Genomic DNA, 21,362 nt, shown 5'->3' with positions numbered 1-21,362 from the left:
TATTTAAGCAGGGACAGCTGCTACTTGAACACAAGCTACTAATACGTGGCAGAAATTGTGCTTGGAATGCTCATGACCAACCCCTTAATAGTGAGGTGAAATGAAGTCATTTTTCATCAGTCTCCTCTCCCAGACTTATTTTTGTGGAGGGGTCCTGGTCTGAATAATAGAAATGGGTTGTTAATCCTTCCAAGCCCTCCCCTGTTTATTCCGGTCTTCCTCAGTGTCCCAGAGCCAGTTTGCTCTCCCCAACGCTGTGCTCACCTCGCTCCATCTCTCTGCTTTCACATACTGTAGGATCGATGTACAGTCCACCCGACGTCCTGCCGCAGGGGATTGTGGGATAGCTTACATTTTTTGTGAAGGACAGATTGATAGCCAAGGTGTGTAAGGTACAGGAACTTCCTCCAAGGGGATTTGTTGTAGGAACTGTAGTGTTTTTGTGTCTGGGGGAATTGTTACGAGCTCTGTACATTAATCTCTAAGTTATGTGTGTGTTGGGGTGAGAAATTTGGTGGTTGTCTTTGGTGGTTGAGCAGTGCACACGATTCTTTCAATTCAACTAAACTGAGAGCAAGCCAAAGGCTCTTTGACTAGATTAAGGAGTTGCCTCATTATGGTTCCGGATTGAGAATTGATCCCCTCGAGCTTAATCTGCTGCAGATCAATACATATTTCTCCTGGTATCTGTATCGCTGTACTGTGGTGTTGACCTGAATCCTTTCTCCATCTCTCCATCTCTCCCCCTCTCCCTCTAGGTGAGGAGAGCCAGGAGCTGGGCCCCCCTCCCTCTGTGGACGAGGCAGCCAACACCCTGATGACGCGCCTGGGCTTCCTACTGGGAGACAAGATGAACGAGGGACAGCCAGGCTCACAGTACGACATGGACGACCACGATGACAGCCAGGTAGGTTACACACACGCACACTACACACACACTATAGTACAGTACGACATGGACGACCACGATGACAGCCAGGTAGGTTACACACACGCACACTACACACACACTATAGTACAGTACGACATGGACGACCACGACGACAGCCAGGTAGGTTACACACACGCACACTACACACACACTATAGTACAGTACGACATGGACGACCACGACGACAGCCAGGTAGGTTACACACACGCACACTACACACACAATATAGTACAGTACGACATGGACGACCACGACGACAGCCAGGTAGGTTACACACACGCACACTACACACACAATATAGTACAGTACGACATGGACGACCACGACGACAGCCAGGTAGGTTACACACACGCACACTACACACACACTATAGTACAGTACGACATGGACGACCACGACGACAGCCAGGTAGGTTACACACACGCACACTACACACACACTATAGTACAGTACGACATGGACGACCACGACGACAGCCAGGTAGGTTACACACACGCACACTACACACACACTATAGTACAGTACGACATGGACGACCACGACGACAGCCAGGTAGGTTACACACACGCACACTACACACACACTATAGTACAGTACGACATGGACGACCACGACGACAGCCAGGTAGGTTACACACACGCACACTACACACACACTATAGTACAGTACGACATGGACGACCACGGACAGGTAGGTTACACACCCTTCTGTCATGCACTGTTACAGTATATTATTAGTTTGTCAATACTTTTGAGTCTTTAAAGACCCATCATGGCATCAGGATACAAAGTACAGGCTTTCCCCTAGATCAATGGTACTCCAATAGTCACTACTGTAGGTGGCCAACACACAATGTGGTCCAGCTTATAAGGGCCCCACAGCTATAGAAGCACACCCCCAAACAGTGGGATGTGCAGATCACTTTCCAAGGCCTCTTAAGCTTCGGAACCAAGTGGACCATTTTGTAGATTACGTAATTTGTTTACGGCAAACTCAATGGCCCCTGACATCACTATGCGCTGGCTCGGAATATGTTTGTGAAGATCAATCCTGTGAGTTATGGATAACCTAACTCGGAGTGAGGGGCGCTAGGCTCTCCTTCACTCCTGCAGAGCAGAACCAACATACCGTGACCTAGGGCAGCTGAGGCCCAGGGCATGGTAACCCGCTACCTCGGTCGTTAAAACTGCCTGCCGCATGCCACATCTTTTTGTCTAAGCAGTGTGCCTCCACAGAGGCCTATCCAATGGCAGAGCCAACGGTGCTGGAGCGACTCCACCTTAAAGCCTGACCCACTTTTCCACACTTGACACGTTGGGTGCATCTTAACTGGTGCCTTCCACCTCTGGTGTCCTTCATCAGCAAGGATCTGACTCTGGCCCATTTTGCCTTTGTCGGTCTTTCTGATCTGTTGAGGTGAGTGGAAGGAGACGAGGAGAGCTTGTTTAGACTATTGAGATGCACCCCTTGTTCTACACAGCTCAGCAGTATGCCTTTGGTTCGGTCCTTCGTGCCAAACTGCAGTGGTAACAAAAACCCAGCCCTGGTTTTCTCAAGTCCCAGTTTAGAGGCCTGCCACTCCCATGCAAGCAGTCTGGGTAGGCTAGGTGGGAGGGAACCTCCCGTTCTATATTCATGTCTACGGCGCCTCCCTAAACACATCCGAATCACAGCAGAGTTGTTATGACCAAGGAGCATTCCATACTTGGATGCCCTCTGTCTTGCGCCAAACCTTCCCTAAGAAGTCACTCACCTCTGCTAATTTCCTGAGCTCCCGGCCACTTCTGTGTATTTCTATGCTATTCTGACTAATCGGGAGATTTATTTTTAAATGACTAATGTCCAAATCAATTCGTTTTTCATTTAGAGCCAGGGCCATGGATAATTGATGAACAGATTGTCTGGAATAAGAATCCAGCATGCCTGGAGGTGGGCTTGCCTCTCTCTCTCCCTGCCCCTGCTCAATAGATCAAAGTATAACTGAATCTATTCTACTTGCGTGGCTCACTAAACGTATTGATATTCTACTGAATTAGAATTCATTATATTGCAAAAAATGGTTCACTCATGAAAATAATTGCATGAGTCATCAAAAGATATTAAAAAGGGATGACTACGGTTACACATGCACTGGAATAATATGGCAGGCAAGGACTGTATCAATGATTGCTGATCCTAGCATTCTTTCTCGTTTTGTCGCTCTATGGTGTGTGTGTGTGCACGTGTGTGTAGGCTACTTTGTACATGTGATATGTCAACTGGTTGTGCCTTATCATAATTTAATCATGGCTAATTTACCTGATCATTTCTCATGGGTTGATGCAGTCCGGTGTATCACTGTACTTCAGTATAGACCTGACCCTTCCTCCCTCCCTACCAGGGCATGATGTCAGTGACCCAGCGGATCAGCCCCTGCTCCAGCCTGGCCAGCAGCACAGCCTCCCCCCCTGCAGGAAGCCCCTGCTCCACGCTGCCCCCCGGAGGGGCCCCCGGGAACCACGCCTCCGGAGACTGCGCCTATGGTTCCATCACCAGCCCCACCTCCACCCTGGAGAGCAGGGACAGCGGCATCATCGGTGAGGGACAGACGCTCACTTATTTTGTGGAAGTTATGTAATGTTTCCCATGTATTTCCTGACATGCCAAACGTTTACGCTGAAAGCCATGTTTTCTGTAACAATTTGATATACTCATGTTTTAATTCTTTACATTTTGGAAAAGCCAGGTGATGGGATTAGCTGCATTTAAATATGTTTGCTTTATATCCTTATGGGCTCTACTGTTAGATTTTCTTATTGTTATAACATTTACTTTGAGGTGTGTAATTGAATGAAGAGTAAACTCGCCTTGCTCCATGAGCCTCAGTTTTAAACTATGCAGAGTCTCTAAAGGACTGTAACACGGCATATATTTGTCTAAACTACCTTTTATCTGACAGCCACACTGACCAGCTACTCTGAGAATGCTGACCGGGGTGGGGGGAAGCACGGGGAGGGCTCGCGGGGTAGCCTGAAGCTGTGGCAGACCCAGAAGTGTTCGGGCACAGACTCGTTCCTGTACCGCGTGGATGAGAACATGGCTGCCTCCACCTACAGCCTGAACAAGATCCCAGAGAGGAGCCTGGAGACGGCCCATTCCTCCCACTCTGCCCACTCCATCCCCCTCTACCTCATGCCCCGGCCCAACTCTGTGGCAGGTGAGTCACTGTGCCAGCCACACCTCTTGTTTATTTGTTTACCACATTTCATTGCACACTTTTAGGCCAAAGTGGCATACAAATTAATGTGCCGCTAAAGGTAGGAGATTCGTTACCCTTTGAAAGTTTGGGTCTGTTCTATATCAATTTCCATTTAGACAATGACCTGAAACTCAGAATTAATGGAAAATCCTTATAGGGTTTGGCTATATTACTTTCATAAATGTGTGATATCTAGTTACCAAATTGGAATTGACCCCCTTCTCAACATCCGAGACTGACTGAGTGTTCCCATCTCATTTAGGTGCTCTTATTTAACCTCTCTGGGATCGTTCGGGACGCTAGCGTCCTACCTCGCCAACAGCCAGTGAAATTGCAGGGCGCCAAATTCAAACAGAAATCTCATAATTAAAATTCCTCAAACATACAAGTATTATACACCATTTTAAAGATAAACTTCTTGTTAATCCAGCCACAGTGTCCGATTTCAAAAAGGCTTTACGGCAAAAGCACACCATGCGATTATGTTAGGTCAGCTCCTAGCCACAGAAAACCATACAGCCATTTTCCAACCAAGGAGAGTTGTCACAAAAGTCAGAAATAGCGTTAAAATGAATCACTTACCTTTGATGATCTTCATCTGATGGCACTCCCAGGTCTCCATGTTAGACAATAAATGTTTGTTTTGTTCGATAAAGTTCATCTTTATGTCCAAATACCTCCTTTTTGTTCGCACGTTTAGTCCAGTAATCCAAATGCACAAAGCACGAGCACAAAGTCCAGACGAAAAGTCAAAGTTCCATTACAGTTCGTAGAAACATGTCAAACGATGTATATAATGAATCTTTAGGATGTTTTTATCATAAATCGTCAATAATATTCCAACCGGACAATTCCGTTGTCATTTGAAAGGGAACGGAGCTCGCACTCACGGCCGCGCGCGATAAACAACTAAAGGCTTTCAGCTGAGCCACCTGCTTTGAGTGGTCTTATTCTCTCCCCTTTCACAATGGAAGCCTGAAACAACTTTCTAAAGACTGTTGACATCTAGTGGAAGCCTTAGGAAGTGCAATCTGACCCCATAGACACAGGATATTGGATAGGCAATCACTTTAAAAAAAACTACAAACCTCAGATTCCCCACTTCCTGGTTGTTTTTTTCTCAGGTTTTTGCCTGCCATATGAGTTCTGTTATACTCACAGACATTATTTTAACAGTTTTGGAAACTTTAGAGTGTTTTCTATCCAAATATGATATGCATATTCCAGCTTCTGGGCCTGAGAAACGGGCAGTTTACTCTGGGCACGCTTTTCATCCAAACTTCCCAATGCTGCCCCCTATCCCAATGAAGTTAACCCCCTGTGCCCCTCCGACATTAACTTTAATGGGAATAGGGAACGTTAATGTCCTCACAGTACCTGGGGGTGAATACCATGGATGCCAGGGTAAAGCATTCCTTCAGGGTGAGGAAAGCCCCACAGATCCCCCTAAAAGTGTTCAAACATGTGTTTTCAATGTCCTCTCTATGTCAGGGCATATAAAAGCAGCATAGAAAGCTGGTTCTAAAAAAGCCTGTAGCTTCTCACCTCTGACTTGACCTATCCAGTGAGATGAATGGAGCTGTTTAAGGGATCGATCATACAGGGGTTTACGTTGTTTGGCCTTTTTCTTTTGACTTCTGACACATGCCCTCTAAGAGGCCACTGAGAGGAGTGAAGTGCAAACAAAGCTTATTGAAGAGTCAGGGAAGAAAGCTGGGTATGGTGGGAGAATGGGGGAGGAGACTGATATAGGAGCGAGAAAGGGAAAGGAATAGAGATGTAAAGAGAGAGACAAACTGATAGAGGAATAGAGAGAGAAAGGGCTACCAGCAGATGGATATACAGTAGGGGGGACACTGATAAAAGGAAAAAAGACAAACGGATATAGGAGAAAAGGGGAGAATGTGTGGCATAGATTCCAGTCATCAGGACAGTAAGATGGAAGGAATGAGCAACATTAGTTTAGTAGAGAGAGAGGGGAGTGTGAAAGATGGATAGAGAGAAGAAAAAGAGGGAGGATAAACTGGGCATGGAGAGGCTTGGCCCAGGCAGCACTGAAACATCAAAGCCATGGGCATAGTCCCTCTGGAAGGAGAGATGGAGGGGGAGATGGAGAGAGAGAATCACACAGAGAGAGAAAGATAGGAGGGAGGCACCCTGGTAACGAGGGAGCGGAGCGAGATAAAGTGTGAATGTTGGAGAGAACGAGTGCGGCGCCCCAAGTCCTCCACTGCAGCATTCAAATCAAATTGTATTAGTCACATGCGCCGAATACAACAGGTGTAGACCTTAGTGTCATGCTTACTTACGAGCCCCTAACCAACAATGCAGTTTAAAAATATATATATATAAAAAAATATATATATAAAAAAAATATATATATATTTTTTTTTATATATACTTTTATTTCTTATTCATTATATATAATGAATAAGAAATAAAAGTAACAAGTAATTAAAGAGCAGCAGTAAAATAACAATAGCGAGACTATATACAGGGTCAATGTGCGGGGGCACCAGTTAGTTGAGGTAATATGTACATGTGGCATGAGTTATTAAAGTGACTATGCATAGATGATAACAACAGAGTATCAGCGGTGTAAAGGGGGGGGGGGGGGGGGCAATGCAAATAGTCTGGGTGGCCATTTGATTAGATGTTCAGGAGTTTTATGGCTTGGGGGTAGAAGCTGTTTAGAAACCTCTTGGACCTTGACTTGGCACTCTGGTACCGCTTGCCGTGCGGTAGCAGAGAGAACAGTCTATGACTAGGGTGGCTGGAGTCTTTGGCAATTTCTAGGGTCTTCTTCTGACACCGCCTGGTATAGAGGTCCTGGATGGCAGGAAGCTTGGCCCCAGTGATGTACTGGGACGTTCACATTACTCTCTGTAGTGCCTTGCGGTCGGAGGCCGAGCAGTTGCCATACTAGGCAGTGATGCAACCTGTCAGGATGCTCTCGATGGTGCAGCTGTAGAACCTTTTGAGGATCTGAGGACCCATGCCAAATCTTTTCATTCTCCTGAGGAGGAATAGGTTTGGTCGTGCCCTCTTCACGACTGTTTTAGTGTGCTTGGACCAGGCAGGTAGCCTAGTGGTTAGAGCATTGGGCCAGTAACCGAAAGGTTGCCAGATCGAATCCCCGACCTGACAAGGTAAAAATCTGTCGTTCTGCCCCTGAACAAGGCAGTTAACCCACTCTTCCTACGCCGTCATTGTAAATAATAATTTGTTCTTAGCTGACTTGCCTAGTTAAATAAAGGTTAAAATAATAATAATTTAAAAAAATAGTTTGTTGGTGATTTTGACACCAAGGAACTTGAAGCTCTCAACCTGCTCCACCGCAGCCCCGTCGATGAGAATGGGGCGTACTCAGTCCTCTTTTTCCTGTAGTCCACAATCATCTCCTTTGTCTTGATCACGTTGAGGGAGAGGTTGTTGTCCTGGCACCACCTCCTCCCTATAGGCTGTCTCGTCGTTGTCGGTGATCAGGCCTACCACTGTTGGGTCATCTGCAAACTTAATGATGGTTTTGGAGTCGTGCCTGGCCGTGCAGTCATGAGTGAACAGGGACTACAGGAGGGGACTGAGCACACACCCCTGAGAGGCCCCTGTGTTGAGGATCAGCGTAGCGGATGTGTTGTTACCTACCCTTACCACCTTGGGGCGGCCCGTCAGGAAGTCCACGATCCAGTTGCAGAGGGAGGTGTTTTGTCCCAGGGTCCTTAGCTTATTGATGAGCTTTGAGGGCACTATGATGTTGAACGCTGAGCTGTAGTCAATGAATAGCATTCTCACATAGGTGTTCCTTTTGTCTAGGTGGGAAAGGGCAGTATGGAGTGCAATAGAGTTTGCGTCATCTGTGGATCTGTTAGGGTGGTATGCAAATTGGAGTGGGTCTAGGGTTTCTGGGAGAATGGTGTTGTGAGCCATGACCAGCCTTTCAAAGCACTTCATGGCTACAGACGTGAGTGCTGCGGGTCGAGAATCATTTAGGCAGGTTACCTTAGTGTTCTTGGGCACAGGGACTATGGTGGACTGCTTAAGATGTTGGTATTACAGACTCGGATAGGGAGCAGTTGAAAATGTCAGTGAAGATACTTGCCAGTTGCATGCTCGCAGTACACGTCATGTTAATAACCTCTTACATCTAGACGTTCCGCTAGCGGAACACCTGCTCCAATATCCAATGATAGGCGTGGCGCGAATTACAAATTCCTCAAAAATACAAAAACTAAAATTTTTCAAACATATGACTATTTTACAGCATTTTAAAGACAAGGCTCTCCTTTATCTAACCACACTGTCCGATTTCAAAAAGGCTTTACAGCGAAAGCAAAACATTAGATTATGTCAGCAGAGTACCCAGCCAGAAATAATCAGACACCCATTTTTCAAGCTAGCATATAATGTCACAAAAAACAAAACCACAGCTAAATGCAGCACTAACCTTTGATGATCTTCATCAGATGACACACCTAGGACATTATGTTATACAATACATGCATGTTTTGTTCAATCAAGTTCATATTTATATCAAAAACCAGCTTTTTACATTAGCATGTGACGTTCAGAACTAGCATACCCCCCGCAAACCTCCGGTGAATTTACTAAATTACTCACGATAAACGTTCACAAAAAAACATAATTATTTTAAGAATTATAGATACAGAACTCCTTTGTGCAATGGAGGTGTCCGATTTTAAAATAGCTTTTCGGTGAAAGCACATTTTGCAATATTCTGAGTAGATAGCCCAGCCATCACGGCTAGCTATTTAGACACCCACCAAGTTTAGCCCTGACCAAACTCCGATTTACTATTAGAAAAGTTTGATTACCTTTGGTGTTCTTCGTCAGAATGCACTCCCAGGACTGCTACTTCAATAACAAATGTTGGTTTGGTTCCAAATAATCCATTGTTATATCCAAATAGCGGCGTTTTGTTCGTGCGTTCAAGACACTATCCGAAGTGTAAATAAGGGTCACGCGCACGACGCATTTCGTGACAAAAAAATTCTAAATATTCCATTACCGTACTTCGAAGCATGTCAACCGCTGTTTAAAATCAATTTTTATGCCATTTTTCTCGTAAAAAAGCGATAATATTCCGACCGGGAATCTGCGTTTAGGTAAAAAGACGAAAGAAAATAAAGCACGGGGTCGACTCGTGCACGCGCCTAAGCCCATTGTCCTCTGATCGGCCACTTGCCAAAAGCGATAATGTGTTTCAGCCTGGGGCTGCCTCGATATCATTCAGCTTTTTCCCGGGCTCTGAGAGCCTACCGGAGCCGTAGGAAGTGTCACGTTACAGCAAAGATCCTCAGTCTTCAATAAACAGAGACAAGAAGAACAAGATCTTGTCAGAGAGGGCACTTCCTGTAAGGAATCTTCTCAGGTTTTTGCCTGCCATATGAGTTCTGTTATACTCACAGACACCATTCAAACAGTTTTAGAAACTTTAGGGTGTTTTCTATCCAAAGCCAATAATTATATGCATATTCTAGTTACTGGGCAGGAGTAGTAACCAGATTAAATCGGGTACGTTTTTTATCCGGCCGTGTCAATACTGCCCCCTACCCCCAACAGGTTAATGGTCTTACTCACATCGGCTGCGGAGAGCGTGATCACACAATCTTCCAAAACAGCTGGTGCTCTCATGCATGTTTCAGTGCTATTTTCCTCGAAGCGAACATAGAAGTAGTTTAGCTCGTCTGGTACGCTCGTGTCACTGGGCAGCTCTCGGCTGTGCTTCCCTTTGTAGTCTGTAATGGTTTGCAAGCCCTGCCACATCCGACGAGCGTCAGAGCCGGTGTGGTCTGATTTGATCTTAGTCCTATATTGAGGCTTTGCCTGTTTGATGGTTCGTCGGAGGGCATAGCGGGATTTCTTACAAGCTTCCGGGTTAGAGTCCCGCTCCTTGAAAGCGGGAGCTCTAGCCTTTAGCTCAGAGCGGATGTTGCCTGTAATCCATGGCTTCTGGTTGGGGTATGTACGTACGGTCACTGTGGGGACAACGTCATTGATGAAGCCAATGACTGATGTGGTGTACTCCTCAATGCCATCGGAGGAATCCTGGAACATATTCCAGTCTGTGCTAGCAAAACAGTCCTGTAGTTTAGCATCTGCTTCATCTGACCACTTTTTTATTGATCGAGTCACTGGTGCGTCCTGCTTTAATTTTAGCTTGTAAGCGGAATCGGGAGGATAGAATTATGGTCAGATTTGCCAAATGGAGGGCGAGGGAGAGCATTCTCTCTGTTTACTGTGCGAGTATAGGAAATAATATGACCTACAATCCTTTGGCCTTTGGGACTTTGTGGTGGTAGCTGGGGAATAGGCCGCCACAGTTCCTCATCCAATTGGAGACAGTGTTCTGTTGGACATCACCAAAATTCATGTAGGGGATAGATGATTGTTGTGATTATGTTCTGCCCAACATAACTCAGTCCAGTTGCAAGCCTGGAAGTGATAATGGGACAAATCATGTCAAATATGACAGTATGTCAGCTTATAAATACAGCTCTAGCCTGTGGCATCTTGTAAACTGGGGACATTGTGAAATGGTGGATTGGATGACTGTATAGAAACTTTGATCATCGCACACACGCCATTGACAGGAGAGGAGTGATTCAGTGAGGATCATTGCTCAGAGGGAGCAGGGGAGCATTAGGTAGGGATGCTGTGGTCTGCTGTCCTGCTACACGCCTCAGGAGCAGAGCAGGGGCAGCCACCCACACTGGGCTCTGAACAAGAAGCTCTCCGCTCTCACTCCATATATCCTCTCTTTCTTCTACCTCGCTCCCTCCCCTTTCCCTCTAACTTGTCTTTCTCTCCTCACCTCTCCTCTCTCTTGCCCTCCTCTTCCAACCACCTCCTCCATCTCTACCTCCTGCCTCTCTCGTCTCCGTCTGCTCTCTTTCATCCTATGTAGTCAAGCTCACTTTCAAAATGGCTCTGATCTCCTGGTTCAAATGCACTAGATTACTCCAACTGACAGAGAGACTACCTTATGAGCCTTGACATTCTGTTCTGCAGAAACGCACTCCTCCCTCCCACTTTCCTTCTCTCTCTCTCTCCCAGCACATCTCTCACATGGCAATGACTATTAAAAATACATAAAACACAAACCCAACTCCACCTAAGTAACGTGATAGAGTATGAAAATGTCTCCATAGCTCCACGTCAAGCCCTATGAGCTATGGCAGTGGCTACCCCCATGGACATTTATCATTGATTATGTTTTAAATATGTACAGTACCAGTCAAAAGTTTGGAAACACCTACTCATTCAAGGGTTTTTCTTTTATTTTTACTATTTTCTACATTGTAGAATAATAGTGAAGACATCAAAACTATGACATAACACATATGGAATCATGTAGTAACCAAAACAGTGTTAAACAAATCAAAATATATTTTACATTTGAGATTCTTCAAATAGCCACCCTTTGCCTTGATGATAGCTTTGCACATGCTTGGCATTCTCCCAACCAGCTTCATGAGGTAGTCACCTGGAACGCATTTCAATTAACAGGTTTGCCTTAAGTTAATTTGTGGGATTTCTTTCCTTTTTAATGCATTTGAGCCAATCAGTTGTGTTGTGACAAGGTAGGGGTGGTATACAGAAGATAGCCCTATTTTGGTAAAAGACCAAGTCCATATTATGGCAAGAACAGCTCAAATAAGCAAAGAGAAATGACAGTCCATCATTACTTTTAAGATATGAAGGTCAGTCAATCTGGAAAATGTGAACGTTTCTTCAAGCGGTGTCACAAAACCATCACGCGCTAAATGCAAGTGTCTCTCATGAGGACCGCCACGGGAAAGGAAGACCCAGAGTTACCTCTGCTGCAGAGGATCATATATTATTATTTTTAGTGTTGTTTCATTCACTTCTCTTTTTGACCTGCACTGTTGGAGCAATGAGCTTAAGAATTTCACTTTACCCTGCAATTACATCTGCGACCCTGTGCATGTGACTAATAAACTCATCTAAAATCGAGTCTAATACAGCTGCTCGCCCACACCAAGGTCCCCACAAACCAAGGTCCCCGTAAATCTGAGATCCCAGTCGCCACATGCCTGCTACAGTTTTAGCTGTATTGCCGTGGAAAGGTAGTAGTCTGGGAGGGATCCCTGCCATAGGTAAAACAGATCACAGGTTGCAGTTTAGGTGAGTGGTGGGTAGAACTTATTTTCTTCCATTTAATTGTTGTTAGCGCCAGCTAGCCCAGTGGTTCAGAACTTTATGCTATGTGGGTATGCAGGGTTTTATTGAAGCCCATTAAAAAAAACAGGATTACACTCTTTTCCTGACAGGAAGGAAGGAGGTGCGTTGTCAGTCCCTCCCTGTAGCACGAGGTTATCTCTGTCATTATCCATAAAGTTCTTATCCTAAAGCTGAAAAGTCTTTACTGCATTATCTTCCTACACTTTTTTTTCTTCCTATTGAGAGACAGTGGTTTTTGGGACAACTGGAAGCGCTCCAGACTTGGGTATATTGTTAACAGAGAGGGGAACAACTAAACAAACTATCTGGAAAAGGGGTCGTCCGAGGAAGGAAGTGAGTTTGGTGTGTATGAGATCACACACTTTCACACAGGCTCAAACACACATACACTCTACCACGCTATAGCTACACACATTAGTTCACATTAGTCTTGGACACTGACAGTTTTAAACTACTTCTGTTTGCTTGGGGTTGGATTTCAAATGGGTCTTGTTCGTGGTGGATCTCAATGGTGAGGTATGGAACTGATAGGTTTGTCTGTTTCCAAGGGTGTCTGTCGTTAGCATTAGCAATTTAGCATTCAGGTTTAGGCGGTTCAGTGATTCCTGGCTTTGTTTGACTAATTCTGTTTTTCTTCTCTCTCATCTGTTGCACCCATTTACCACACACATACACACACACATCAGCCACGAGTTCGGCCCACCTGGAGGACCTGGCCTACCTGGATGAGCAGAGACACACTCCCCTGAGGACCTCCCTCAGGATGCCCCGTCAGAACTCTGGGGCCGGGCGCTCCGGACACGACCTCAGAGGTAGGCCTCATATCACTCTGGGTGGGGGTCTGGTGGATAAGTGGGCCGGTTTAGGATCTGAGTGGGCATGGTTAGGATCTGAGTGTGTGGGATACTGGTGGGGGTGGGGTGGGTGGGGGGGGGGGGGGGGGGTAGATGGATGAGGAAATGGAAGTGTGGGGGGGGTCAGGGAGTGGATTTGGGGTGATTTAGGGGCGAGGGTTGTGATGGGTAATTTTGTGGTGTGTGCTAAATCTGCTTCATCTTCCTATTTACTCCCACTCTACCTTGACCATGCCCAAAATCTGTCTAGGTGTGTTTGAGAGAGAGATTGTGTGTGTCTTGGAGTATACATGTAAGTCAGTGTGTTAGTAAGTATTATTTGTGAGTGAATATCTGTGTAGACATACTTGGTGCACTCTGTCCCTCTAAACCCCTATCCCTGCCTGGTATCGGGTGATGCAACCCTCCCTTTGGGCCTGGTACACCACACACACACACACAGACACACACACACCCTGGTACACCTTAATCCGTCTCCCCTCCCAGATCAATGTTATCGACCTTCGCTCCTCATCACTCCCTGGCTCATCTGTCACTGCAGGGGTCCTGTCTGAGGTCCCATCACTCATGGCCAAGGCTTTATAAGGCTTAAATCACACTCACACTAGCAAAGGCACACACACTGAACACACAATGAACACGCACAAACAGACTTGCACACACACACAGATATTCAGATGTATGCACACACCCTATCTTTCTCCAATTCTCTATACCTCTCCCTCTATTCCTCTCTCTGACTGTATTTTTAGCCCCCTGCCTGCCACACTATCATGCTTACCACAGCACTTTCTCCCTAAGATCAGACCACACCGGGAATGAAAACTCATACAGAGATATCACGTTACCTTTGCCTTTCTTACTCCTCAGTACAGAACTACTGGACACGCACATTCTCACAACCTCGGCTCTGAGGCATGTACAGAAAACATGGGCTCCAAGAACAAGAAATATGCTCAAACGATATTTGTATGTGTCTGAGGCTTCATCCTAGGATCAGGGATGAAACATTGGGTGTGGCTCCCCACCACCCTGCTCCCTCCATCCCTCCCTCTCACCATCCCCTCTCCTCTCCTCTGCTAGCTAGCTGCACCAACCCTCCCATCCATCTTCCCCTTTCTCCTCCTCTTCCCCTGCCCTTCCATCTCTCTCTCTTTCTCATGCTTTGTCTCTCTCTCCTCTTGCGTTGTCTCTCTCCTCTGTCCTCTGCCTCAGCTTCTGCTTACAGCCATGCCTGGCAATCTAACTCACGTAAGTGATGCTCCTCTCTTTCTCTTCTCCCATTATAAGGCATTATACTGTTCTACATCAGTTAATGCCATGTTATAATGTGCTTATTAAACTAGTGGTGCTGTATTAGTAGGAGTACAGTATCCCTCTACTACAAAATGTTATCTAATCCCCTGTCCCCCGCTCTGCTAACCATATGTACTTGTTATATACATGCATTATCTACCCGTACACTTAGTAATTCTGTTTCATTATGTAGTTCTTAGTATGAAGCCCTATGGTGGCGTTCACCCATGGTGTGTGTTATTTTGATGAACATCCCCCTCTATGGGTGACAAGCTGACGTTGCACTGAGGAAATGACAATGACAGTGCAGTGGACTCTACACATCAAGGCCTGTGTCTTTTCCCTCACCTATAATCTGTCCCCTTCCCCTCTCTCTCCAGTACGCTTTGCCCCCTACCGCCCCCCGGATATCGCCCTCAAGCCCCTTCTGTTCGAGGTGCCCAGCCTTACAGCTGATTCGCTCTTCACCGGGAGGGAGTGGCTCTTCCAGGAAGTGGACACCCGTCTTCACGGCGACGACTCAGCAGCCAATCGAGGTGTAGTTGTCGTGGGCAACGTGGGCTTTGGCAAGACTGCCATCATCTCCCGCCTGGTGGCACTTAGCTGCCACGGCAACCGCATGAGGCAGATCGCCTCGGACAGCCCCCACGCCTCGCCCAAACGTACGCTTATACTGTCCTACAGGAGTGTGTGTGTGTAACAATGATCCATGCTGGCTGCTGCTAGAAGGACCTGTTATACTGGGCAGTGGTGGAAAAAGTACCCAATTGTCATACTTGAGTAAAGGTACAGATACCTTAATAGGAAGTTACTCAAGTGAAAGTCACCCAGTAAAATACTCCTTGAGTAAAAGTATTTGATTCTAAATATACTTAAGTATCAAAAGTAAATGGAATTGGAAAAATATACATAAGTAACATAAGTAAAAGTATAAATAATTTCAAATTCCTTATATTGAGCAAACCATATGGTACCATTTTCTTGTTTTTAAAATGTAGATAGCCAGGGGTACACTCAGACATAATTTACAAACGATGCATTTGTGTTTAGTGAGTCTGCCAGATCAGAGGCAGTAGGGATGACCATGTGTTCTCTTGATAAGCGTGTGAATTTGACAATTTTCCTGTCCTGCTAAGCATTCAGCATGTAACGAGTACTTTTGGGTGTCAGGGAAAATGTATGGAGTAAAAAGTATATTATTTTGGGGGGGGATGTAGTGGATTAAAAGTTGTCACACATATAAATAGTAAAGTACAGATGCCCCCCAAAAATACTTAAGTAGTATTTTAAAGTAATTTTACACCACTGGTACTGGGTATGTGTCTTAAGATGCATATGAAAAGCATCCTTGTGTCTGTAAATAATGCACACAGTAGATGCACTCAACTTGATCTATAAACGTACTTCTCCCTCTTTCTGCTCCCTTCTCTCTCTCTCTCAGATGGGGAGACCCTGCCCCTCACCCAGCCCCAGCACTCCCACGGCACCCTGGGGGGCAGCTGCCCTGGCACCCCCGAGATGAGGAGACGCCAGGAGGAGGCTTTACGGCGGCTCGCCTCACAGGTACAGTACTCCTACACCACCACACCACGGCTGCATCTCAGTCTTAAGTACCATTCAAGACCCCCCCTGACCAGCTGGGTGAATCCTTGCTCAGAGGTACATGTCTGGTTAACACTATGTTCTATTTTTATTTGAATGTTCTACAATGGTGTGTCTTACTGAACGTGGCCCGGATTCAACTAATTAACTGGTCATTGAGACATTGCTAAGGGGGAAGGTGTGTTGATGCTGGTCTGAAGTCAAAGCCTGCTCACCTGCTCCTTTGTTCTTCAGTGTCAGCAGCTCTTTCCTACAGTGTCTCTGGTCTGGTAGCTGTCTCTGCCCTCTCACCTCCATGTGGCCTTGTCCTCTCCCTGCTCACTCTATTATTCATTTTCTCTATCCGCTGCTGCTCTTCTCTTTCTCTCCGTTATCTGCATTCCGTTTGTTCTACATCCTTTTCTCTCTCCATGCTCTCTCCCTATGTCCTTAACCCATCCTCTTTAGCAACACTGATGCTAATGTCTTCCTTTATTCACTTAGCACTCTCCCTCTTCCTCATCCACTGTCAACTCCTACTATCCAATCTGGCTCTTCACTCCGTCTCTCTCTCTCTCTCTCTCTCTCTCTCTCTCCATTCCATTTTCATGACTGGCGGTGTTGTGCAGACACAGCAGAAAAACAAAGGGAAGCTCTCACCCCCCCCCCCCCCCCCCCCCCCCTCTCTTGCTGTCTCTCTCTCGTTTCCTCTGTCTCTCTGTGCTATGGCCTAATGAAATATGCATAGACCCAGGGAGCAGTGTTCCAGCCGAGCCATTAGATCCCCTTAGCGGCCACATGCATTCTTAATGATAGCCTGCTCCAGTGGTTGACCCACACACACACACACTTTCTACACATACTTTACACTCACACTTTACACACACACACACAACTCTACCACACACAAGCATCACAAATACTACACACATCCCTGTGGATGTCAGTGGCCAGAAGTATGCGGCTATGAAATCTGTGTATGACCTTCTGAGTGAAGCTCTCTAATCTAGTCTGAAATGTTCCTGAGGGAAGCTTTACGTTGGAGCCAGTCTGTGAAGCCTACTGGCTTTCTTCAGCACTCCAAGTCCACTCTATCCAAGGCGGCGCTGTATTATACCGTACATTCAACTACAGACCCCCAGGGTCTTAGTGCCAGTCAGCTCCTCTGACACACTAGAGACAAAGACCCGACAGTCACAACAAGCTACACAGCAGTCATCACTCTTCAATGAATAATGTAACATGGTATTGTTTTTCAACAATGTTTTAATGAAGCCTCAATCTGTAGCTTTGCTTCAGTCTGCTTTAACTCTCTTGTGTCATAAAGATAATAGTGGTTAGTTGGCACAGAATGTCACCTAGGCCTGCTTGGTTCGTGTTCTATTTGATTGTTACGTGCTGAAGATTCAAGATGGAATATATTTGTGTGGGTTGATTTGCGCCCTAATCAAACCAAATGTTTTGGTCACATACACGTGATTAGCAGATGTTATTGCGTGTGTAGCGAAATGCTTGTGGATTCAGTTAAATGTACCTCTCTCTTTGGAAAAATAAAGTGTGATAATCAGAGATATCTAGATAAAATATATTTTCAATTTCAATGGGATCACCTATATAAAAGTAATATTTTTTTTTCATCTCCGCCACCCCACTCACTTCCACTCTCTATCGCCCCCCAGGTGGTGGCATACCACTACTGCCAGGCGGACAACGCCTACACGTGCCTGGTGCCAGAGTTTGTCCACAACGTGGCGGCTCTGCTGTGCCGGGCACCCCAGCTCATGGCCTACAGGGAGCAGCTGCTGCGGGAGCCCCACCTGCAGAGCACCCTCAGTCTGCGCTCCTGTGTCCAGGACCCCCTCAATGCCTTCAGGAGGGGTGTGCTGGAGCCCCTCGACATCCTGCACAGAGGTCAGGGGTGTTCAAGGTTTTATGGAACTGCATAGGAGCTGTGCATTTGATAACTTGTTATTTTCTCTCAGGGTTTGGGCCAGCTCCATTCATGTTTTCCAAAAAACAACAGTAGCTAATAGTTAATTATTTCCACTCCTTGTCCTGATAAAGAACGTTGTTGTCTTTGTGTTCATCAGAGAGGAAGATAGCATGTGAGGAGGACCTGATAATTCTAGTAGACGGGCTGAATGAGGCAGAGTTCCACAAGCCGGACTACGGCGACACCATCACCTCCTTCCTCTGTAAGACTATGGAACGCTTTCCTCCCTGGCTCAAACTGGTGGTCACCGTCAGGACCTCCCTACAGGAGATCACACATCCCCTCCCGTTCCACCGTATCTCTCTGGACCGCCTGGAGGAGAATGATGCCATAGACCAGGACCTGCAGGTAGGGTTCAGGTTTACACCAAACCATCTGTCTGACATCTTTACTCTCTGATAGTCATCTCTCACTTCAACCTCAATCATTGTAGTAGAAGTAGTCAATTGTGATTTCAAACGATTATCATCAACTATTGTGATGAAAGCAGTCATGGTGATAGTATTACCAAGTTAGCGTGATGCTGAACTCCTTTCTCTTCCCGACCTGCAGGGCTACCTGCTGCAGCGGATCCAGGGCAGTGCTGAGATCCAGAGCAACGTGTCTCTCAACGGGCGTCTGGACAACGCAGCCTTCGCCAAGCTGAGCACCCACCTCAAGGCTCTGAGCCGCGGCTCCTACCTCTACCTGAAGCTGACGCTGGACCTCATCGAGAAGGGTTACCTGGTGCTCAAGAGCTCCAGCTTCAAGGTGAGTCGGTGTCTCGGTCCTGGAGCTATATACTGTATGTCAAGGTTTTTGCTTGTGTTTCATACTCTGCCTGTTTGTGTGTGTTTATCTCTTTCTGTGAAAGTTCATATGATGTTTCCTTACAAAACTGACCTGAGGTGTTTCTCCATGTCTCCCCCCCAGGTGGTGCCGGTGAGCCTGGCTGAGGTGTACCTCCTGCAGCTCAACATGCGTTTCCCCACCCAGTCGTCTTTCGAGCGTGCCCTCCCTCTGCTCAACGTGGCCGTGGCCTCCCTCCACCCCCTCACGGACGAGCAGGCATACGGGGCAGTGAACGCTGGTGCCGTGCGAGGCCCCGCCCTGGACTGGGAAGATTTCCAGGGGAGACTGGAGCTGCTGTCACCCTTCCTGGTGCGGAGGAGGGACGGAACACGTATGTTCACACACCCCTCCTTCAGGGAGTGGCTCATCTGGAGGGAGGACGGGGAGAAGACCAAGTTCCTCTGTGACCCGAGGTAGGGAGACACTGGTCCACTGAGAGGAACAAACAGACCCTCTGCAAATCCAGCGTGTACCTGGAACATAAATGTTTACAGCTTGAATTTGTGGAGCTTTCTGTTCTTAATTTCTCTCCCTCTCTCTACATCTATCTTTCTCCACTTTCCCTATTTTCTTCCTCCGTTCTCCTCCTCGCAATCTCTCTGTAATTGTAGGAGTGGCCACACGCTCCTGGCCTTCTGGTTCTCACGTCAGGAGGGCAAACTGAACCGGCAGCAGACCATAGAGCTGGGCCACCACATCCTCAAAGCACACATCTTCAAGGTAACGACACACCACCACCACCACACAACACATCACTACAGCACACTAGCACACATCCAACATCTGGGTCAATGGCTTCTACCCACTGTGCAGTAACACTGTTGTTGATATTACTGTTATCTTTTCCACAGGGCCTGAGTAAGAAGGTTGGGGTCTCCTCGTCAGTCCTGCAGGGGCTGTGGGTCTCTTACAGCACAGAGGGGCTCTCCAGTGCTCTGGCCTCACTGAGGAACCTTTACACACCCAACATCAAGGTACTGGACATACTCACACCAGCAGTGGCCTAACCAAAGCACTATTGCATTAAATGTTTGGTGTATTGGTTATATGTTTGACACTCCTCCCTCTAGGTGAGCCGTTTGTTGGTCCTAGGCGGAGCCAACGTTAACTACCGTTCTGAGGTTCTGAACAACGCCCCATTGCTGTGTGTCCACGCCCACCTGGGCTACGCGGAGACAGCCGGCCTGCTGCTGGAGAACGGAGCGCACGTAGACGGGGAGTCGGACAGCGGCCTCACCCCGCTGGGCTACGCCGCCGCCGCTGGACACCTGTCCATCGTCACTGCGCTCTGCGCCTGCAAGGCCAAGGTCAGGGACCAACCACCACTACTGTGCATACTGTCACTTTGGCAATTGAGGTTTATTACAACAGCATTATGATGCATTTACACAACACGATATAACTCTCTGGCAGCCACGTTGGCACCTACTGGGCAAAATGTACCAATAGGTATTTTTGAACAGTGTCTGCATGTGTATAATGACCCTCTCTCTCCCTGTGTGTAGGTGGACCACCTGGACAGGAACGGTCAGTGTGCGCTGGTGCACGCTGCACTGCGAGGACACCTGCAGGTGGTCAAGTTCCTGATGCAGAGTGACTGGAACCCTGACGGACAGCCCCAAGGAGCCTTCACCAAGAGTCACGCTGTCCAGCAGGCCCTTATAGCAGGGGCCAGCATGGGATACACAGAGGTACACACGCGTGTGTACACACACACACACACACAAGCACACACACACTGTACACACACTAAGTCTGAATGTTGTCTCCTGTACAGATCGCCTCTTACCTATTGGACCTGCCAGAGAAGGATGAGGAGGAGGAGGAGCGAGCACAGATCAACAACTTTGACACACTCTGGGGAGAGACTGGTACGTGTTATTGTGGTGTGTTTGTGTATGACTGTATCAAAGTTTGTCGACTATTTTTACCCACACTGACCCTGGCTTCCCCCTCTCCCACTGTAGCTCTGACTGCAGCAGCAGGCAGGGGGAAGCTGGATGTGTGCAGGTTGCTGTTGGAACAAGGGGCAGCGGTGGGACAGCCTAACCGCCGGGGCATCGTGCCTCTCTTCAGCGCTGTGCGCCAGGGACATTGGCAGGTGGGTGGGCACTTTTGAATTTCGCACCCATTTATTATTTCAAGTCACAAAGCCATACAACTTCAATTTGAAGTATTAAAATACACTACTGGCAATGATAGAGAACAATGGTGACAAAAAATACCAACGTAGCTACATACTATTTGCTTTCTTCCTCCTCAGATAGTGGACCTGCTGTTGAACCACGGAGCTGACGTCAACATGGCAGACAAGCAGGGCCGCACGCCCCTCATGATGGCCTCCTCAGAGGGCCACCTCGGCACAGCAGAGTTCCTACTGGCACAAGGTCAGAGTTCAGTTCACCCTCAACCTCA

At 47.0% G+C, this 21,362-nt stretch overlaps 1 protein-coding gene across 8 annotated transcripts in view; it reads left to right on the top strand.

The window, feature by feature from the left end:
- Positions 1–21,362, top strand: part of LOC106607178 (protein TANC2) — a 149,290-nt gene that overhangs the window by 119,070 nt on the left and 8,858 nt on the right. For 2 of the 8 annotated variants that reach the window (XM_082976563.1, XM_082976564.1), the window contains exons 5-22: positions 759–907; positions 3,312–3,507; positions 3,870–4,127; positions 13,079–13,204; positions 14,462–14,497; positions 14,923–15,204; positions 15,984–16,105; positions 17,803–18,034; positions 18,214–18,464; positions 18,669–18,866; positions 19,029–19,360; positions 19,559–19,667; positions 19,799–19,921; positions 20,018–20,254; positions 20,453–20,638; positions 20,725–20,818; positions 20,915–21,048; positions 21,211–21,334. In XM_082976563.1, the coding sequence (XP_082832689.1) occupies positions 759–907; positions 3,312–3,507; positions 3,870–4,127; positions 13,079–13,204; positions 14,462–14,497; positions 14,923–15,204; positions 15,984–16,105; positions 17,803–18,034; positions 18,214–18,464; positions 18,669–18,866; positions 19,029–19,360; positions 19,559–19,667; positions 19,799–19,921; positions 20,018–20,254; positions 20,453–20,638; positions 20,725–20,818; positions 20,915–21,048; positions 21,211–21,334 (3,189 nt within the window). Of the gene's footprint in view, positions 1–758; positions 908–951; positions 980–1,012; positions 1,556–3,311; positions 3,508–3,869; positions 4,128–13,078; positions 13,205–14,461; positions 14,498–14,922; positions 15,205–15,983; positions 16,106–17,802; positions 18,035–18,213; positions 18,465–18,668; positions 18,867–19,028; positions 19,361–19,558; positions 19,668–19,798; positions 19,922–20,017; positions 20,255–20,452; positions 20,639–20,724; positions 20,819–20,914; positions 21,049–21,210; positions 21,335–21,362 lie in introns of those variants that run through there. The other 6 variants (XM_082976561.1, XM_082976560.1, XM_045720468.2 and 3 more) reach the window with 4 other exon arrangements.

This window comes from Salmo salar, chromosome 06 (assembly GCF_965601325.2).
Source record: "Salmo salar chromosome 06, fSalSal1, whole genome shotgun sequence".
Taxonomy (NCBI): Eukaryota; Metazoa; Chordata; class Actinopteri; order Salmoniformes; family Salmonidae; genus Salmo; species Salmo salar.
The sequence above is the reverse complement of the archived record's forward strand: the minus strand, read 5'-3'. Positions and strand labels throughout refer to the sequence as shown.